The sequence below is a fragment of the Amaranthus tricolor genome, chromosome 2, assembly GCF_026212465.1.
Source record: "Amaranthus tricolor cultivar Red isolate AtriRed21 chromosome 2, ASM2621246v1, whole genome shotgun sequence".
Lineage (NCBI taxonomy): Eukaryota > Viridiplantae > Streptophyta > Magnoliopsida > Caryophyllales > Amaranthaceae > Amaranthus > Amaranthus tricolor.
In genome coordinates, this window is record NC_080048.1 from 39528598 (window position 1) to 39550510 (window position 21913).

The 21913-nt window shown below is 36.7% G+C and overlaps 1 protein-coding gene across 1 annotated transcript; it reads left to right on the plus strand.

Moving 5' to 3' along the window:
- The first annotated feature begins 319 nt into the window (after positions 1–319).
- On the plus strand, positions 320–21276 carry LOC130805986 (uncharacterized). Its single transcript, XM_057670865.1, has 19 exons — positions 320–728; positions 3707–3810; positions 3951–4037; positions 5185–5260; positions 5367–5441; positions 5545–5598; positions 5951–6010; positions 6093–6209; positions 6756–6850; positions 7102–7307; positions 7843–7940; positions 8520–8623; positions 8743–8908; positions 10197–10319; positions 10469–10551; positions 18060–18201; positions 18281–18310; positions 18493–18563; positions 19975–21276. Exons 1-19 carry the CDS (start codon positions 690–692, stop codon positions 20768–20770), a joined length of 2526 nt encoding a protein of 841 aa, XP_057526848.1. The 5' UTR covers positions 320–689; the 3' UTR covers positions 20771–21276.
- The last annotated feature ends 637 nt before the right edge of the window (positions 21277–21913 follow it).

Consider the following 21913-nt stretch of genomic DNA (forward strand, 5'->3'; position numbering starts at 1 on the left):
CCTTAATGCCTACTTACAATATCATTAATGACTACTTACAGTATCTGAAATGCTTACTTACAGTATCCTTAAATGCCTACTTATAGTATGTATAATGCCTACTTACATCATCCTTAATGCCTACTTACAATATGCTTAATGCACACTGAATAAGCGTGTAGTACTTACAATATTTTAAATGTCTACTTACAATAATTTTAATGCCTACCAAATAATTTATTCTATATTTTTTTTATAGTCTAACTTAATTAAAAATAATTTAAAAAAATGTGTGAATAACAATTTTAATAGCAAACTCATATAGACTATATGTCATTTTCAAAATGTGATCTAGTGACTAGTAAAGCTTGTAGTTTTGCGCCTACCCCAACCCCTCACCACATCAAAAACCACCATTTCTCTCTTTTTCTTGTTCCCCAATTTCCTTTCATCGATCTTATTTTCTTGTCCATACTTCTACTTCCTCTGTTCTCCCACTTTCCCCAAATTTCAAAATCTAGGGTTTTTTCTTCTACCTTTCCCTCTCCTCCATACGTGATCTCCTCCGAAATCTAACTCCCTTTTATCTTTATCTTTTCACCTTGTGCTTTTTGTCTAAGTCAAATTTTGCAAATTGCTTGCTGTAGATCTGTCTTCCATTTTTAATCCAACTCAAGCTTGCTGTTCTTCTTTTTCACTCGTTTGCCGCCATGTTTTGGAAGCTCACTACGTTATCTGCTACTTCTCCTGTAAGTTGTAACTTCTATTTTAGAATTTGAATTCGGAAATTAAGTTTCTTTGTTTCATCTTAATACTCCTGAAATGCATACAAGTTTTGCGCTGTTTGTTACAGTATTCTATTAAGGCTTTGAAGAATTTATTAATTTAAATGAAAAGTATGTGGTTATGGTTGTTTTTGATATATTTTGGATATGCGAATCTATAAAGTCAAATCAGGGTTGGAACTGGGTATGTGCAAGGTTCCGACTACCCATTGCACAGGCTCCCTAAATTAAGGAGTATTAAATATTGGTTTATATTATTATACATTATTTTTTGCTTTATTTTTTGAACTTTGATTTTGGCCCCGAGATTTTTGGAAAAATGCAAAATGTGTATTGGTTGTTGGATGTTGAAGTGATGTGGAGGAGTTTAGTTTGACATAATGTTGTTTGTTTCTGATGATTTACTCCTATAAATTAGTTTAGTTTGGCTCATCATCTTTAATTTGGATATATAAAAAGACAGAAGAACTAGGCATTCCGTTACTTCCATCAATTATACTGTGCATAGACTGAACCTGAACACTTGGATATGATTTGGTTTTCTTGTTTTTTGAGGCAGGCTGAGGAAGGGTCTGGAGGGAGTGTTGGGATATTCTGTTGAACTTAAAGTGCAATTGAGTTGTTTTTGTTCATTTGCATCCATAAAGCATCTCTTTCTTGGGGAGAGTTCTGTTGTTATGCCGTTTTACTTGGATTTGTGTACTCGTGACCGGGACTGATATGTGTCCGCTTGTAAGACTTGGCTATTTTATTGGAAAAGTCCTTGTTTTGGACACTCCATGACACCAGTATTTGATCCAAATGAAGAGTTGAAGTAGCTTAACTATTGTCATCTAATCTTATTATCTCTGAAGCTCAGTTTGGAGAGGTTTTTTCATTTTTCAGGCGCCTTCTAGAACAAGAAATTAGGTGACTCTCACATGTTCCATCACCTATGGTATTGTTCTCTTGCGAATGTACATCTATAGTTGTACCAGTTACCTAATGGCTTTCATAAAGCTACTCTTATAGAACCTTTGAGTTGTGAAAGCCTTCTAACATAACACTTTTACCATTCAGAACTTAAAAGATGTTCCCTGGTATTAGAATTGAAGGTTTCTAGAATGGTGTAGGATCTTGTTTGAGCTTAAAATCGAGTACTGCTAAATTATAATCATGGTGAATATTGGAGTTGGAAAAGGGCATTGTCTATTATATTATGTGTTTTAGTGTTGCATAATATCTAATTCAATTTGATATGGGCTATGGGGAGAGGAGTTTAGGCCATTTTAAGATGTATAATTTTTATATGTTCATTGATGTAAATTTAGAGATTTAAGAGAGATGAGAATGATTTTCATTTCGCTACATGGGATGTAATATATTTAGAGTCACTTTACGCATACTTTTGAAAAGTATTTATCTTTTTTTTAGAAGTCTGTAACTTGCTTGGATCAAGACAACAAAGGTAATACTACAACAATTATTAAGGCCAACTTTCTTTGTAACATGCTCACTATCAAATGGAAAAAGATTCTAGTAATCTTGCTTTAGTGGTGACCATAATTCTCATGTTTTTCTGCTTGACATGTGCTTCAAGTTGCCTTAGGTTAGCATAAAGATTTAATTAGACAAAGTGTGGGGAATAGGAAATATTTGTTGCTCTCTTCAATTATTTAGGTCACGTTTGATTTACGTGTCAAAAAATGGGATTATCGATCCAAAACGGGGTTTCAAAGTTTGAGCGTTCGAATCGTGAATCTTAGTTTGATAGATGGGTTTTTGTTTTTTGCACCACAGGGAGATAGAAACCAATTATGCTTGCATTTATTCTGTTATATAGCTGCTTGTACAAAATTAATGCTCTCTCTATTTATTAATGTCTCCTCTATTTCCAACCAGCAGCTCGTTGGAAAACATTGTTGTGGATTTGCATCCTCAACCTTAGGACCAAACCCTATGGTTTTTTCTTTGATTAGTGTCCGTTAAGCTACCTTTAAGGAAGTTGATACTCTTGTTCACTAATGCCTCCTCCATCTGCATGAAAAGAATACTTTTCAGTTCTTGGGGACCAAAACCTTGTATATTTGTCTTTAATAGTTGTCCTTTGAGTTACCCTTAGTTCTTCGGTGTGGCGATTCAACATATCCCTTGGGACCAAAACCTTATATGTATAGACATGGATTAATTGCGTATCTATTTCATTTCTTATACTTTTTGAGCCTTTTCGACTCCCCTTGTTCTGTTTATATATATATATATATATAGGATTAAATAAGAAAATAACTTAAGTATAGAAAATGTTACTATGTTATAAAATAAGGGCAATTCTCAAAAATACCTTTTTTTAATAACATAGTGATCCTAAGAGTTTAAGCTTTTCTAACCCTATATCGAATTTGGATTTTTTTATGTTATGAAATCAAGAGTGTATAATGCTTTTTATTCTTCCTATATTAAGCACCCATTTTAGTGGATCTTTATGCAATTAATATTTGTGATATTTTAATATCAGTCACTAGTGGCAGGTCATCCACACAACTATCTTGTGCAGGATAGATTTTGAGATTTGATTGCCCACTTGCCTTTCCACCTCTAGTATATAGTCTGCTCGTTTTCTACTTTGATGAATAATCTTTGTCGTTGCTGCAAAATTATAATTGATATTATATAATACCCTTTCTCATCTTCAAGAAAGCAAAAAAGGGCTTAAAGTCAATTAGAAATACATTGGATCGTTACATAGCATTCCAAATCTACACCATTAGTTCTATTTTTATTGTTAAGAGAAGTTTACTCAGAAGTTCCTTGTTACTTTACAATGCCATTGATTAAGTGCTTAGTTGGAATATAAATTGTAGCTGCTTGGACATCTTTGTATATTTGTTTCTTACTCACTTCTTAAACATCCTATGTCATTTACTCGCTTCTTAAGGTTGTTGATCGTAATTTCTTTTTTGAAGGTCGAGGCAATATTAGACAAGGAAAATTTCACTTTGGAAGAATTATTGGATGAAGAAGATATAATTCAAGAATGCAAAGCTTTAAATAGTCGCCTAATCAACTTGTAATTAAGTCTTGGAGTTTTCCCCCCTATTTCCGTTCATTCTACATTCTACTGCTCTTATAAATGTTCATACTGTGTCCCTAAATAATATAGCAGAGAGCTAAAGTGTTTTCTTTTGTTATGTTTAAACATTCTTCCAGCCTACGAGACAAAGATCAGGTGGAGCAGCTTCTGCGCTATGTTGTAGAAGAACCTCCAGAGGATGCTGACATGAAACGCACCTTTAAGTATGATTGTATATTTGATGTATTGAATGATTTTGGCCTTTGCAGTAGTTAATAGTTGTTTCATGTGGATTTAGTTCTAAATTGGGGGGGGGGGGGGGGGGGATGAACTGTATGCTAAATGTTACAATGTGGTTTTTTATTCTATTGTATTTCACGAAAATAATTGGTAAGAATTATTATATTTCACGGAACTTGTTCCAACACTATAGAGAGGGTGATATAAGATTGTCTGAGATGATGTATCAACACTTTTGAAACCAATTTGTTTTTATGGTGGGGCGATATATCACCGAAGATCTTCTCCGTATAGGACATAAAATAAATGGGAGAAAAATGTTCTACCCATGATTTTATTGATTTGAAAAAGATGTCGGACAAAGTACCAATGGAGATACTTTGATGGCTTATGGGAAAAAAGGGTATATCACATATGTATATCGATATAGCCCAAGATATATATGAGGACGTATATACCTATATTAGGACATTTAATGGAGTGATTGAAGATATGAAAATCATATTTAGTCCATACCAAGGTGCTTCTTTGAGCCCTTGCAACGGTCCTAAATGAGATAACTAGACTCATCAAAAAGAAACTTCATGGGGCATGTTGTTCCATCATGACATCATATTCATTGAGTAAACTGTTGATAAGTCGATGCTAAATTGCTAGGTTTGAGATGTAGAGGCAAACATTAGAATCAAAAGGGTTTAAACCAAGTCAGAGTAAGACAAAGTATACAGTGTCTCATTTTTTTGGTATAAATGAGGTGTTGCGTAGATAAATACAAAGGACAGTTCCCCAAGTGGGTGTTTCAAGTACCTTAGGATTATGCTGTAGCAAGAGGTTAGAGGAAATTTGAATTACTATATAAGTTATAATGTTGAACTTCTAGAAGAGATTATTGTAAGAAAAGGCGGTTAGTTGTGTGTAAATTAAGGCAAATAAGTGGACATACTCTTTCATAATCTGTTTATTTGCCATTTGTGACCATTTGAAATATGAATTAAATGAGTTAAGATGTTGGCTGGATATATGTCAGTCTCAAATACTGTTTTAGTTGCTAATTCTATTAGAAATGTGATCATGTACCACCTTAGGTGTGAAGACATAAAGTTTGTATTTTGTCAATTTTTCAAACTGTAGGTTTCCGTTTGTGGCTTCAGAGGTTTTTTCATGTGAAATTGATGTTATTTTGAGAACATTGGTGGAGGAAGAGGAGGTAAAGGCTTTATTGTATTTTCTCGATGGTCTACCTAAATCTATTAATAGTGTACAACACAGTGATTGTTTCTGATGTACTGATTTATGTTGCGTTGACTTGTCAGATGATGAACTTGCTGTTTTCATTTTTGGAACCCAACCGATTACATAGCACCTTGCTTGCTGGGTATTTTAGCAAAGTATGTTGAGTTTCCTCCTATGAAATTGGTGGGATTCTTGTTCGTAATGTTGTAGTTTTTGCACTTGTTGTGTAGCTGATCCTTTTTTGTTTTGGTGCAACAGGTTGTTGTGTGCCTCATGCTAAGAAAGACTGTCCCACTCATGAATTATGTACAAGTAAGTATCATTGATTACTCATGTCTATCAACATCTTTCAAATTGTAAAGTAGATCACCAATGAGGTCACCAATGGATTGCCATATCTTTCTAAGTGCTCAGTTCTTGTGCCTTGTATCTTCTATGCCTTGCTTAAATTTTGTGTTTGTGTGGTTGTTGCTGCCTCTTGTTAAGGTAGGAGGGTATTAGCTCCAGGTTTGATCAGCCTGTAATTTCAGTCTTGTTTCCTGTACTTTTGTATACCTTCTGTCTACCAAAGTAGTTTCCTTCTATTGAAATAGAAAATAAGTAAGGCTTGCTTCTTCTTTGCAAGACTTTTGTATTTGATAACATTATTTATGTGGTTCAACAGGCTCACCAGAATGTTTTCCAGCAGCTTGTCGATTTGATTGGAGTTACTTCCATTATGGAGGTCAGTTACTATCATAGGTCTGTTAGTTTTGGTGCATGTTGTGTTTATAATGGATCATGTTTGGGCTATGGATCGTGGACAGGTCTTTGTTCGACTTGTAGGTGCTGATGATCATGTTTATGCCAATTACATGGATGTTATGCGATGGCTGGCTGAGAGTAATTTGTTGGAGATGATAGTTGATAAACTGAGCCCTTCTGTAAGTGTATTTGGTGTCTTCTATTATTTTTTATTTTCTTTGAAACTCTTGACATTGACGACTTTCATGAAGCTTGTTGATGTATCTGACGACTCATGTCATTGACTCTTTGTTATTTTCTGCTTCATCAGTTAGTTGTGTACCTTACTTTTCTCTCGTGTAATGTTTTGTCACATTTTTATACTCACGACATACTATTAAAGCACCTTACTCACTGTTAATTTTTAAGAATTAAATTCATCTGAAATAGATCTAGTTTTTTTCATTTACATTATACGAACTTTTCAGCTGGAATCAGAACCTATTGAAGCTTGTCCAACTGCAGTGGCCTTTATTTAAAGTTCTGAACTTACTTTTAATTGCGAAATGAACTTAATTATCTTTCTGACAACTCAAACTGTCTCGACTATTTAATTTTTTTATTTATTTCATTTATTTTGATCAGCTGAAAAGAAAAAGTTGTATTCAATAGTAATTTTTGTTTATTGTATTTTTCTTTTATTTCCTTTGTGATGAACATTTTTTTTGTTGTTTTCCACCGCTTAGTGCCCGTCTGAGGTTCAGGCTAATGCAGCAGAAACACTCTGTGCTATTACACGGAATATGGGATCACCACTTTCTGCAAAGCTTTCCAGTTCCAGGTTTATCATCTCTTCATGTTTGGTTAGCTATGCTTTATAGTTTATATGCCTTTATTTCACACTTGTGTTTCTTACGGGGATAAGAATCTTGATAGAGGGAGAGGAAATAATTGTGTGATTGGAGAGTCAGAGAAAAAGCAAAAGTTTGCTTGAAAAATGGCAAGCTTTAAATATTTTACTTGGGGATGTAGGAAGTAATTGTATTTGGAAATATGAGCTAGTAATGGAGGTACAATTCCTGTTTTATGCAGTTTTGTCGAAAGGATCTTTGCTCATGCACTTGATTACTTCTCAACTAAATCGGGTCTAGTACATTCTCTTTCTGTATGTATATCTCTATTGGATCCAAGGAGATCGGCTTCTTCTTTGTTGTATCATTCTTTACGAGGTCAACATATGTACGAGGCTCCTATTGCTGTAAATCCTGAAACTGTGAGCGCAATGTTACCTAGAATTGGTTAGTTTGGAACCTTTGGTTATAATTTCTTATTGCTTTATGCTAATGTTCTGCTACGATGGTGTCTCAAATGTCTAATTGGATAAAGAAATAAGAGCCAAGAGATCTGTTTTTCTTCTTTTGGAAAATATGATTCTAAAATCTAAATCTCCACTTTTGCCGGGTCTTCTAAAATGATCCCACATTTCACTTGACTTAGAGATGACCTATCTTTTCTTACTTCATCCTCACAATGATGTGGCATTTCATTTATTGGTTAGTGGAGCCACAGAGGTCTGTGTTTTGGACTTTTTTCAATAGTGTAATGAAAATAATCTTTTTTGGAATGAAATTGTTGACAGTGAGATCTTTTAGTTAAGAATCTTAAGATTACCGTAGGATCTTATTAAGAAGAGCAAACAAAGGTAGATTTTTAGAATCATTTTTCCTTTTTACATGTACGTGCAGTTTTGTTGTAGTGTTGGTTCATACGGTGTTTCTTTTCTATCATATTGATTTCCACATCCTTTCATACGGTGTTTCTGGCATATTGCAGGCGATTTATTAATGCTTTTGAATGTGAGCTCTGATGAAAAGATTCTACCGACTCCATATGGTGAATTAAGACCACCTCTAGGAAAACATCGGCTCAAGGTTTGTTTCTTAGCTTTCTCTCTGATGGAGTGATGGGTACCATTCCCTTGGATGTTACCGATTTTGTCCTTGTTCAATCAATGCTAAGATATTTTCTTGAGCATCTTATGCTTGAGAAAGAAAAAGAACCACAATGTCATTTTATGTATGGGTTTGAATAAGAAAATTTACTGAATAGGAAATGAACTTGTAAACAAAGAGATCAGAAAAGTCGAGTGTGGTTCACTTCAGTTGAGACTTGACCTGTTTTTACTATTTGGAGTATTTTTTGCTCTGATATTTAGAGGGCTGGGCCCATCACAATCTTATATCTTTTCCATCTAGTGGTTGGCTAATAAATATATGTGGTGCATATCATTCTTTCTGAAACATTGCTATTACAACTGAATGATGCACATACACTCTGCAAGCAACCCTACATTTTTGTATGAATAATGGGTTCTGGAGTGTTGGCCTAACCTTACTGGGTATTTGCTCATATGATTAAGGATAGTGTATCTTTTCATATTGTTTGTTTTTCTCAAAACTAGCTATGTAGAGTTCATGGTTCTCATTTGATGTTTTTTTTTCCATCCTAAGATTGTCGAGTTCATTGCTGTTCTGTTGAAAGCTGGTAATCAAGCTGCAGAAGAAGAACTGATGAATTCTGGAACCATTAAAAGAGTCTTAGATCTCTTTTTTGAGTGAGTTGCAAATGCTGCTTGGTTCTTCCAAATTTAATGCAGCACAAAGATGTTTTTTGTGTGTTGATGTTGATACCATTATTTTGATGTTGATACTGTTATTATTAATTGTTTTTCAGGTATCCATTCAATAATGCCTTGCATCATCATGTTGAAAGCATAACTTTATCCTGCTTGGAGAGTCAAAATGATACTGTTACTGATCATCTTTTCAACGATTGTGATTTGATCAAAAAGATTCTTGACGCCGATAAGCATCCCATGCTTTCTGGCGATCTTAAACTTGTAAACTACTGTGCTTTTGCTAATTATTTTCTTTCAATCACAATGATGCTATTATTTTGATTAATATCTTATATATACATAGAGATGTGTAGCTCTATTCTTTATAATATGCAAGATAGGATACTGCTATTGTTGCTTTCCTGTAGAGAAACACACCTGAAATTAACTTGGAAATGAAGTGACAAGTAAGATTAACATGGACATGGGATTTAAATTTATTTTAATAAACTCATTTCTGATTTGGTTGAAAGATTTGTATATAATATGCTGATGTTTAGGCATTGGCTATTAGGCATATTAAATATTTTTCTTGATAGGATTGAAGTTTAATAAGAATTCTTAAAACATTTGTAGTAGAACTATGAATTCAACCAAGTGCAGGAAGGAAAAGTATGAATTTTGCAGTCTCACCCCTTCCATTATAAAATCTCTCTCTTCTTGACCCTTAAGGTCTGTTTATTGGACAGTAATGATTGATGATTATGTAATGCTTTATTATGTAATTTTTCTAGGAATGTCTGCTAATGTACATGGTGACAGTTCACTTCCAGAAGTTTCGTTTCATTGAAATGTTTTAAATACTCATATGAGCTGCTTTAAAAATAGTCGGTGGTTGGACTGCTTCATACTAACTTACCGTGAGGCATTAATAAGTAAAATACCCCACCTAAGCAAAGTAATCAATCGTAAAGCTGTAGACATATTTGGCGTTACCATTGATGGAAATTGAATAAGGAGTCATTTTATTTTTAATTATTAATCAATATATCTGTTTGTATATGCAGTTTTATTGGCCACATTGATGAGAAGTTCCAAATGGAAACTCATTATGTCGTTTCCCAAATGTAGGGGTATGCAAACGTTTGACGACATCTGAAATAATAGGCAATGAGGATGGATCTGAAATTATTTTTTTCTTGTCATTTGTTTTCAGCTGTTTTATATGATTACTCCTTGTGTCAATAATCTAGTTCTTCGTCTCTCATTGAGATGGATTTTATGGAATTTCTTCACCATGCTATGATCTAAAGCTTAATGCAAAAACAAGGCAGCATCATATTGTAAAGATATACACGACCATTAATACAACCATGAACGAAACCGTATTTTGCACTATGGTCTAAAGCCTGAACTGTATTTTAGTATTGATTAGTTTTCTGTTGTGTCTTTATCATGCAAGATAAGTTGTCATTGGGGCATTAGGAAACTAGAAGAAAGGTTTAATTAGTTAAAGTGGAAAGCTGTAATGTTATTAGTTAATGTTTCTCTTTGTTGTATTGGATTGCAGCCAACATTACCTGCTGCTGATAAGAAGCAGCCGAAGGCTGGTAATCTAGGACATATAACTCGAATTGCTAACAAGATTGTTCAGATTGGACAAGGCAAAAAAAGCGTCCAAACTCACATTCAGGTGTAGTTTGTGCATTCATATTTACAGTGAGGCTTGAAAGCTATAAACTCAGAATTTTGGGGGCATATCCTTCTGAATAATAAGTGATTGCTTTACTTGATGGTGCTACAATCATTTTGACTTTGCTTGTTTTTATATTTGGGTTATAGGAAAACAGTGAATGGAGTGATTGGCGTGCTACTGTTTTGCAGGAAAGAAATGCGGTAGAAAATGTTTACCGCTGGGCTTGTGGGTATGTATACCAACTTAATATCATGTCATGATCGTATTTACTAATGTCTGATATTATTGCTACTGTGAACTGGATGAATCCATACATCTTCTTTGAATGATTTTTTTGTTCTCAATTTGTTTTGCTAAAACTTCATATGGTCTTGCCATAAAATTGTCTCTAGGCTCATTCACGTGAAGGTAATGAAATGGCTAAATGGAACATGCATATATTATTTTCTTTTCTTCTCCTGCTGCTATTCGTTGAAGTAGTACGTTAAGATGTCTATGATTTGGGTTGTCAATCGGTTGTATTCAAACAAGAATATTTTCGGATTCACTCTTATGAAAAGATGAGGTTCTATGTGATTATTGTTATTATTTTTAGAGCTCACAATAGTAGTGGTCTAGTGGGGATGTTTCGTGAAACATTTTGGGACCTCTTCTCATGGACAGAAAATTTTACAGTTTTAATTTTGGTGCATCAAGTTTTTGAATTATACTCACTCACATTGCATTTTTCTCATTTTAATATGCATGGTTTTAAAGAAATCATTGTGGCCACTTAAAAAGTGACCCCATATGCATATTTGGGTATTTAATGGGTAGGATTAATTGGGGACTACTGAAAAGGGTAAAAAAATATAGCCAAAAATAGAAATGGGAAGACGTTAGTGAACTACCCCAAAATAGAAATGGGAAGATGTTAGTGGGATGGAAGGAGTATTTCTTTTTGGGTACATCACACTCAGTGTCAAATGTTAAGTGTTGATGATGGATGTTCTTTTGTGATTGAAAATCTTAGAACTTTTGATTTGATTTCTTGTCAAGACTCAAGTGCTGGACTTAAGGCCATTTATATACTTGTTCATAATTTTTCATCATTGGAAATGATTCATGTGTTGTCAAGTATATAGTACTAGCACTAGTGTTGTGAGTGATTGTACTATATTGAATCCATTCCAGAGTTGAACCAAACATATTGAGGTTGGTATCCAATTTCCTATAAATAGCACCCAATTATGAGTTCCTAATTCATGCCAATCTTTATTAAAAAAATTGGCCATGAAAACTTTGACATGGCAGTGCTGCTACAAATTAGAAACCTTCCTAAAGGAAAATGTTTTGTATGAAGTATATCGTAAAACAAATGTTGCTTTCACTTTAAAAAATCTTCTCGTTGAAGTCTAGACCCATGTGGATTGCATTCTGAATCTTTTGAGGCTCAAAGTGGATGTCACAGGAAAATTGCAGATTGCCTTAATCTCTGAGGCTATAGCAGGGCTGCTCACCCATTTGTGCAGCAGGCATTAGAACAAGGAAAGAAATGCATAATGACACTAATTACACCGAAACATGTGCACTATAATTTGCCCTTTACTTTGGGAAAATGTCATCTTCTAACATGATGTGCAAGATTCATGGTATGTTTTTATATCTAATAGTATTATGCTATGCCTTTCTACAAGGAGAAGCCATGGATCACCTACAAGAGGAGGCAACACAACAAAACAGACAATGAGGTGGCAACTTAAAAGAAAAAGGCCTAACAATTCTGTTATAATAATATTAAGGAATATTCTAGGGGAATGGATGTACTAGAGTGAATGTGCTAGAAGGTATAGGAAGGATGGGTAGTACAAATCTAATACTATATATAGATGAGCAAATAATAGTACATCAAGTTGTAAATTTGAGAAGTACCATTTGGTAGGAGTCTCTGTTACTCTAAAACAGCTTATTGTATACTTTCTTCAACCCTTTCCATTAATATCAACTTCATTTCCTCACCTTCTGTCCAGTTTGTACTTTCAATACCACAGGTTATAGCATTTCTGGTATCAGAGCAATCGATCTAGAATGGGCAATCCCGCAAATACCCAACGCATTGAGGCGCTAAAAGAAGAAATTGGAAGAATTCTCGACCTCATCAATACCGAGCTTGATAAACTCAAATCAGAAATTTCCCAAAATACCCAAAAAAAATGAGAAACTCATTTCCAACTTTCCGTCATGAACCAAACACTCCAATTTTTATGCGAAAAATTAAGAGCAGAAAAACCCACCCACACTGACGTCCAACCCGAAACCCAGAACCCAACCTCCTCCCAAAACAACCTTACCTTAACCAGCAATTATACAATTAACCCCAACATACCATCCACAACCTCACCCCCTCCGAACCATATGAAAAAGGGCATTGGAAAGCAAAAAAAACTAGACCTACCTACCTTTGAAGGCAGTGGACCGAATGGGTGGATCTTCCAAGCGGAGCACTGTTTTCGGTTTTACAACCTGACGGAGGATAAACGAATGGAGGCCACCGTAGTGAACTTGCAAGGAAGAGCATTGGCGTGGTTTCAATGGGAACACACCCAAGAACCCATTACCAAGTGGGAAGAGCTCAAAGACCTTCTGAGCAAATTTCGCCCAACTGATCAAGGAAGCTTACAAAAACAATGGATGTCGGTACAACAAACCGACACCGTTGCTGAATATGAGATGGAGTTCATTGAAAAAGCCAACCTCCTGGGACAAATTGAGGAAAATATGATGATGGCTTCTTTCTTTAAAGGCTTACAGAGGAAGATAAGAAGGGAATAGAGGTTGATGGGTCCCACCACTTTAAAGGAAGCAATGGAGTGGGCCAACAGGATTGACCAAAAATTAATTGAAGAAATGGAGGAAAATTTGACACATGCCATTCCCCACAACAACACCTATCATCAACCAAAAAAGGCCACCTCATCACCCATGACTCATTTTTTTAACCCTAAACCCAGAGTCCCACCAAATCCATCCAACTCGTCATCCACTAACCTCCCACAAAATCGTACCTTCCAAAATCGAGCACCCTTCAATCCAACTCACCCAAACCGCCACCACCCTCGCCATGGGCTGACCTTAACACAACGTGAGTACTTAGAGAAGAGGGCTAAAGGATTTGCTTCACTTGCAGTGAGAAGTGGACACCCAACCATTTCTGTAAAAACAGAGATGAATCTCTTGATAGTATCGAAAGATGATGAAGTAATCCAGGAAGAAATGGCAGGTGGAAGACGACGACTCGATTCCCGAAGTTCAGCCTACTGTAGCCGACATTTCATTGAGCTCAGTGGTTGGGCTATTGAATCCCAGGACCATGAAACTCAAAGGGGCCATTAATGGGGAGGAACTGATTATAATGGTGGACCATGGAGCTACTTATAACTACCTATCCACAAAAACCTTGCAGAGGCTTGCCCTTCCTTATTCTACCTACTTGAAATTCGGAGTGACGTTGGGAAATGGGGATACAATTCAAGGGGAAGGAGAGTGCCACGGCTTGCAAGTTGAAGTGCAGGGCATTAAACTAACTGAAGATTTTTGATATTAGTGTAACACCTCGGCCCAACGGACGGCTATTGACTACTCATGGAGACTGTAGACTAGCCCCACAAACCAACACAAGTCTTCCCAGCGCACTTTGGCCTCACTCGTGCACACTCGAAAAACTTCCCAGGAGGTCACCCATCCTAAGATTGCTCCCCACCAAGCACACTTAACTGTGGAGTTCTTAGCAAATGGGCTCCCTAGAAACGAAGATGCACCTTGTTGATATGAGTAGTCTATCAATTCTTTTTCAAGCTAAATCTGAGGTATTACAATTAGAGCTCGGGAACGCTGATATCATTCTAGGCCTACAATGGCTTGAGAAGTTGGGGGAAGTCCATACTAATTGGAAACAACAGAAAATGTGCTTTATATGGGGTGACAAATGGGTGGAGCCACAAGAAGACCCATCCCTTAGAGTCACACAGACTTCATTGAAAGCCATCGAGCGTATCTTGAGAAAGGAGAAACAGGGAATTTTGGTGGAGCTTTGCAAATTGCAATCCCAGCCCACAACAACCCCAATCGAACCACCCTTTCTTACAACCGATACTGCAAAACTTCCAAGACATTTTTTCCGAACCTAAAACCCTTCCTCCTCACCGCCAACGTGACCATGCCATTGTGTTAAAGGATGGCTCCAATCCCATTAGTGTCAAGCCCTATCGATACCCACAAATCCAAAAGAATGAAATTGAGAAAATGGTGATTGATATGCTGGCAGCCCAAATAATTCAGCCCTCAACCAGCCCATTTTCTAGTCCGGTCATCCTTGTCAAAAAGAAAGATGGTTCATGGCGCTTCTGTGTTAACTATCGTGCCTTGAACAAAGCCACCGTACCCGACAAATACCCAATCCCTAATATCGATGAGCTGTTGGACGAGTTACACTGGGCTCGAATCTTCTCAAAATTAGACTTAAAGTCCAGATATCATCAAATTCGCATGAAAAAGGAAGATGTGGCCAAAACGGTGTTCCGCACTCAGGAAGGCCATTACGAGTTTTTAGTAATGCCTTTTGGTCTCACTAACACGCTGGCGACGTTCCAAGCACTCATGAATGAGGTATTCCGACCCTTCTTGCGTCAATTTGTGTTAGTATTTTTTGACGATATTTTGGTGTACAGTAAAACCCCGGCGGAAGGTGCTTGAGGCTTTGCGCTCTCATGTACTATTCGTCAATTGCAAGAAGTGTGAGTTTGGTATGTCTAAAGTGACCTACCTTGGCCACTTTGTCTCAGAACAAGGAGTCACTATGGACATGGATAAAGTAGCTGCTATTCTTTCTTGGCCCATCCCAAATAATCTGAAGGAGCTAAGAGGATTGACGGGATTGACGGAATACTACCGCAAGTTCATTCGGGACTACGCCAACATTGCTAAACCATTGACAGAGCAGCTCAAGAAGGATGCATACGGGTGGAACGAGGAAGCCATGGTTGCTTTTGAGGCCCTGAAAACAACAATGACTTCAGCCCCTGTTTTGAAATTACCCGATTTTTCACAAAATTTTCTCATCGAAATAGATGCCTCTAACCATGGGCTTGGTGCAGTTTTGATACAGGAAAAGCATCTGGTGGCATTTTTCAGCAAAACTTTGGGGAAAAGAGCTAGCTTGAAGCCAATATACGAGAAAGAACTAATGGCCATCGTCTTTGCTATCCTCAAGTGGTGACACTACCTCCTTGGGAGGAAATTCATGGTGAAAACGGATCAAAGTAGTTTGAAATTTCTGTTGGAGCAAAGGGAGGTGGGCAACGAGTATCAGAAGTGGCTCACCAAGATTATGGGTTTTAGTTTTGAGATCCTTTACAACCCTGGTGCCTCAAATAGGGTCGCAGATGCCTTATCAAGGAGAGAGACAGAGCCAGTGGAGCTAAATGCCATATGCAGTACCTACTTGGTGGATTGGGGTACTATTGACAAGGAAGTGGAGCAGGACAGTATGTTAAGTGGGATAAAGCAGAAAATACAAGCTGGGGAAGAAGTTATGCATGGGTTTACATTGGACGGTGGGCATTTATTCTACAAAGGCAGATTTGTCTTGCCAAGGTACACCTCTTTCATTCCTACTCTACTTAAGCAATATCATGATTCACCTACGGGAGGGCACGCTGGGGAACATAAAACCTACGCTCGCATCGCACGTGATTGGTTTTGGGAAGGAATGAAGAAGCAAATAGTGGAGTATGTGAAAAAATGCGTAGTGTGTCAGCACCAACAACACTCTTCTTTAGCTCCCGCCGGTCTACTACAACCCTTATTGATACCGGACCAAGTATGGGAGCACATTTCTATGGACTTCATAGAGGGTCTGCCGAAATCAAGAGGGAAGGATGCAATATTGGTGGTAGTTGACAGGCTCACTAAGTATGCCCATTTCATAGCACTCAAACACCCCTTCACTGCAGTAACTGTTGCTGACATTTTTGTGAAAGAAATTGTGCGCTTACATGGATTTCCGACCTCCATTATCTCGGATAGGGACGAGATATTCATGAGTCACTTTTGGCAAGAAATGTTAAGGTTGCATACCACGACCTTGAAGAGCAGTATGGCTTATCATCCACAAACGGATGGACAGACGGAGGTGGTAAATAAAACACTTGAGACTTATTTGCGCTGTTTCATCAATGGTCAACCGAAGAAATGGTTATCATGGCTTCATTGGGCCGAATTCAGCTACAATACCTCTCCCCACTCATCCACCCAGGTTTCTCCATTTCAAGCCTTGTATGGGAGGGCATCGCCACTGTTGAATCGAGTGGGTCAAGGAGCAACAGCTGTGGGGAGTTTGGAAGAGATGCGCAATTGGATGAACTCAAATTTCAATTAGTGAGGGCACAACAGATCATGAAAGCTAATGAAGACAAACGAAGAAGAGATTTGCATTTCAATATTGGTGACAAGGTGTTTTTAAAATTACAACCGTATCGGCAAAAATCTCTTGCTCAAAAATACAATGAGAAGCTAGCTCCTTGATACTACGGTCCTTATATAATACATAAGAAAATTGGTAATGCAGCCTATGAGCTTATCCTGCCTGATCATAGTGGCATCCATCCCTATCTTTCATGTCTCTCAATTGAAGCTGGCCAAGGGTGAGTATGATATGGTGGAACTACCCAACCAGATCACTGAGTCTCTTGAACTGGTAGCACAGCCTGAAACCCTGCTGGATTGGCGCTACAACCAGCCGGTGCCTTGGAGGTCTTGATCCAGTGGGCTGAAATACCAGCTACTGATGCTACTTGGGAGATAGCTGAGTCCATTGAGCAAACCTTTCCTCATTTTCACCTTGAGGACAAGGTGAGACTTCACGCCAGGGGTATTGCTATGCCTTTCTACAAGGAGAAGCCGTGGATCACCTACAAGAGGAGGCAACACAACAAAACAAACAATGAGGTGGCAGCTTAAAAGAAAAAGGCCTGACAATTCTGTTATAACTATATAAAGGGATATTCTAGGGGAATGAATGTACAAGAGTGAATGTACTAGAAGGTACGGGGAGGATGGGTAGTACAAATCTAATGCTATATATAGATGAGCAAATAATAGTACAGCAAGTTGTAATTTTGAGAAGTACCATTTGGTAGGAGTCCCTGTTACTCTAAAACAACTTATTGTATACTTTCTTGAACCCTTTCCATTAATATCAGCTTCATTTCCTCACCTTCTGTCCAGTTTGGACTTTCAACACCATAGGTCATAGCATATTGTTGTTAAAACAAATCCATCATTTAATAATACAAAAAAGCCTCTCTAACTATGCATCTATTAATTTGTCCTTTAATTTTGTTATATAAAAACTTCAAATGCTATATGAAGCATGGTTAGCTATGAATCTGGTGTCTTGTCTCAGTGTCTCGAGTCATGGGGAAACTTCATTTGCCCTTTTGGCCAGATCAATATTATACTCATGACTCATGGGAATGATTATTCTGTGGCATTGATTTAATGATGGTTGTGTGATCTGCTTAGGATTAGAATATTTGTAATCTAGTATAGTTTGTTTCTGCTGCTTTGGTTACTCTGATATTCTACAAGTTCTTAAAGGTGGTTTGCACATTGCATCATATTTTTTTCTTCTTTCACTCTTGGTGGTTGTCGAAGTGTCTTGTTCTAATTTACTCTGCTTTATCAAAATTTTACTTGTAGGCGTCCGACTGCATTGCATGAAAGAATGAGGGATAGTGACGATGAAGATCTTCATGATAGAGATTATGATGTTGCTGCTCTAGCCAATAACCTTAGTCAGGCTTTTAGACCTGATATATTTGTCATTGAGGGTACTGAAGAGGTATAATGTCGCTTTAAGCCTATCTTGAGGGCTGCACTTCCATCTGCCTTTTTCTTATTTTATTTTTCCCTTGTTGCAGGATAATAGTGCTGTTAATAGGGATGACGAGGTAATTACTATAACATTTGTTTGCCAAGAATATACTCTTTGTAGAATCAATGGTGTTTTGTTAACATGGCCAACGAAGCTTAGAAAGAAGTCGTAGAGCATCTGAAAATTTGGAAAATATTTTTCTGAATTGATATTCTTTTAACATTGGTTTCGTGGCTCTTGCCTGATGTTGAATTTCAGGATGTCTACTTTGATGATGAAACCGCTGAAGTTGTTATATCTTCGTTACGGCTTGGTGATGACCAAGGAAGGTAGGTTTTTGTAATAGCTAGCTTATTTCAATCTTCATCGATGCTGGTGATTTTGCTTTTTTGTTTGTTGAAATCATACTGCTTTCTATGACTTATTGAAGTTTTTGGTATCATCCAGTGTGGTGGATGCAATCCAACACATTCAGGGGATTACTCCTTCAAGCTTTGATTTAGTTTTTTAAAATGATTTTCTTTTTTATTTTTTTAAGATAAAGAAAAATATTATTATGTAGAAGTAAAATGTTACAGTCTAGGGATGAGGAATTTCTGTCACAAACAAAGTAACTATCTTTATTACTATCCTCCACTCACTTCGACATAATTCAGTTGAAGAACAATGAACAAAAAAGACCATTTGTCTTTGTCACATATGCACAAGAGAACAAAAATCACATTTTAAAAAAAAAAAAATTTTATATATACTCAAGAGTCAAGATCCAGCAATGGGGAACCTGAACATTGAAACAATTTTGGACAATACTGTATTATACATTAGTACTCCACAATAATGTTTGTTCTGATTTCCTTTCTAATAATTATCTTGAAATGGAAAAAGCCCATGTGTTAGACATCAAAATATGTAAATATGTTATGTTTATCTCTTTCACTCTAATTCTTTTCCTAGCAGTTCTTAAAGTTCTTTCAAGCGTGAAAGAGACCTCAGGGGACTGAGAACTGTGTTGGAAAATTTTGCCTCGTGTGATCTTGTCTCTGTAGTTACTAGTTATTGCCTTATAAATTCCCAGTACTTGCAGTTAAAAATATTCTACTGAGGCTGATATTAAATATTTAAGAAAGAACTGCTTACATAGCGATATGGTTTCTAAAATGGATTTATTACTGTCAAATTTGTGGATTTGCACCTTCTCCTTTTGAACTTGTACATTTTCTGTTGAGAATAGATTTTGTGTACATGCCCAAGTGTTGGACTCGTCAATTTTGTGAAAACTCGTATTTGCTATTCAAATGAAGTCTTGAAGGGTCATACCCATGATGATCTGATTAATATAACTGAAAAATGATGATCTGATTCCAGTGGAAAAATCATGAGTTTTTTAGGTGAAATGAAGTGTTTGATCAACATAGCTGACTATTGTTGATCTGATGCCAGAGGCAAAATTTTTTAGTATCTATGCTGTGAACTTTTTGAATTGCATTGATTGTGATAATTAGAGTGCAAAATACTAGTTTGAGTTTCATTGAGCTGATTGTAAATTTGTTGTGATGAAGGTTATGGTTCATCATCCTACAGTTGAAAGTGCTAATGATTGTTCTCTTCAAGTATTCTATATTCATATCATTTTCTGGCCTTTTATAATCTGCCTTCGTATATTTTTAGCTGTTCCCATCATTCTTTTGTGTGATTTTAGATGCTTGAAATCGGAGACTTACGTGATTTTGTTTACTGCAGTTTGTTCACAAATTCAAATTGGTTTACATTCAAAGATGAGAGAACCGATAGTGCTCCAGTTAGTACTTCCCTATCTGATGCAATGGACGATATGAATGTGAACGAAACCACAAATGGTGGGAATAGCAGCAGTGATGATGATGTTGTGGTTGGCGAGGATGAAGAGTTGACTGAGGCGAAAGACTCCAGTAATGTTCCATCCACTTCCAAGCAGAATCATGTGGATGAACTAGGTACAAATTTGGTTGATAGTGAGAATGACAAGCTGGACTCTTCTTTTGAGACGGAACCCATTGAATTTGATTCTCCCGATAGTAAAGATCAATTTGATGAAAGACCTGTACCTGATTTGGTGAACTGGGGTGAAGCATCAGGTTTGCTTGTTGAGGGATCAAGTACTAGTCCGTTCTTTGATAACAACCAATCTGTCAATCATTCGGAAGCAAATGAGACTGTAACACCTAAGAACAGCTCTGTTAATGGGGAATTTACACTACCGAATGGCAGTTCAAGAACCAGTAATCAGTCACTTAACGGTGATATAAACCAAAAACCTTCTGCTGCTTCATCATTGTTTGAAGAGGATGTTGAGTTTGTTGGTGTCGAACCTGAGGGTACTGAGAAAGCAATGGAACAGGCACTCAAGGAAGGAATAGTTGGGGAAGCAGGGCCTTTAAAGAAAAAAGCCGTACCACTAAAAGTACCGGATGAGAAGCCAGATGATGGTGCACCAGGGACAGAATTCAACGATGCAAATTATTGGAGATTTGAGCAGGAGGTTGCTGTTCTTGAGTGAGGGGCGGCTGATTATTCAAGATTTATGAAGCTAAAAGTTGATATCGTTGCTTGTGACCCCCTTTGCAAACCGGCAAATGCATATAAGCCAAACTTATGTACAGTATGTCTGGCTGTTCTCTGTGGAGTATCATATGATAATTTCCACTGGTTAATTTTGTTCTTCACTTATTACATGTTCTGTCCATTGTTCGACCAGCGTTGATTCTTTGACGTATTTGTTTTTTCACCTTTTATATATTTCTTTTTTGGGTCAAGCAATTCTGTCTAGGAGTTGAATTTTCGGTATGAGATAAGAGTTCCAAGTTCCAACAAAACTTTAGTTACTATAGTACCTTATGGGGAGGCCCTCCACCATAAAATCTGTTTTTTGTATACTTTCTATCTGTTTAAATTTTGGTACAGTTTTGCAGCCAGGTTTTGCTGATTTTGGCACCATGTTTGTAGTTTGCGGCATACAATTTCAACTGAAATCGATGCAGGGGGATTTTGTGGTTCTGGTCTACACTTCTACGGTTTGTTTAATCACTAACACTTAGCTTCGAAACTGTAATATCATGTTCCTGTTTTGATGTCATTTTGCCTGCAAATTCTTCTGAATCGAAAGCCGAAAAACTGAATTTCATCGGTAGTCATTCAGCTGTTACAGCTGCAAGCTGATGGGTTTTGCTTTATCTTTGATACTTAATTCCAGATCTAGTTGAATTATTATGTGTTACATGTCTTTGGTACTCGAACTTTTCATTTTGCTTCACGTACCCACGCTTGATCCTTGATCCTCGGACATAGTATGACACTTAGATACTTCATTTTAGGTGTAGAATTGAATATTTAAACATATACGACACTTAGACATGTACCAATATCTAACATTAGTACTCGAGTCCAAGTAACATAGGTCTTGATTATTGGGTTTTTTGTCCTATTTGTACATCTAAACAGGGATTGATTGGAAGTAACAAGCTCTATTGTTTTGAGTAGTGTCAAGAATGTTAGTAGGCATGATTCAGTTTGATAAATTGTGTTCATGAGCAATAGAAGCTTTTGGATTGTCTATTTATTATTATTTTCATTATTTTTTTTATTATTAGTTATCATTGTTATTACGGTTAAATGTCATAATAATAGCCGATCAGTAAGTTAA

Coding starts and splice junctions, on each gene's coding strand:
- LOC130805986 (XM_057670865.1), top strand. CDS start 690: ATGTTTTGGAAGCTCACTACGTTATCTGCTACTTCTCCT. Junction 6,011..6,092: donor GAGTTACTTCCATTATGGAG/GTCAGTTACTAT, acceptor GATCGTGGACAG/GTCTTTGTTCGACTTGTAGG. Junction 8,909..10,196: donor TTTCTGGCGATCTTAAACTT/GTAAACTACTGT, acceptor ATTGGATTGCAG/CCAACATTACCTGCTGCTGA.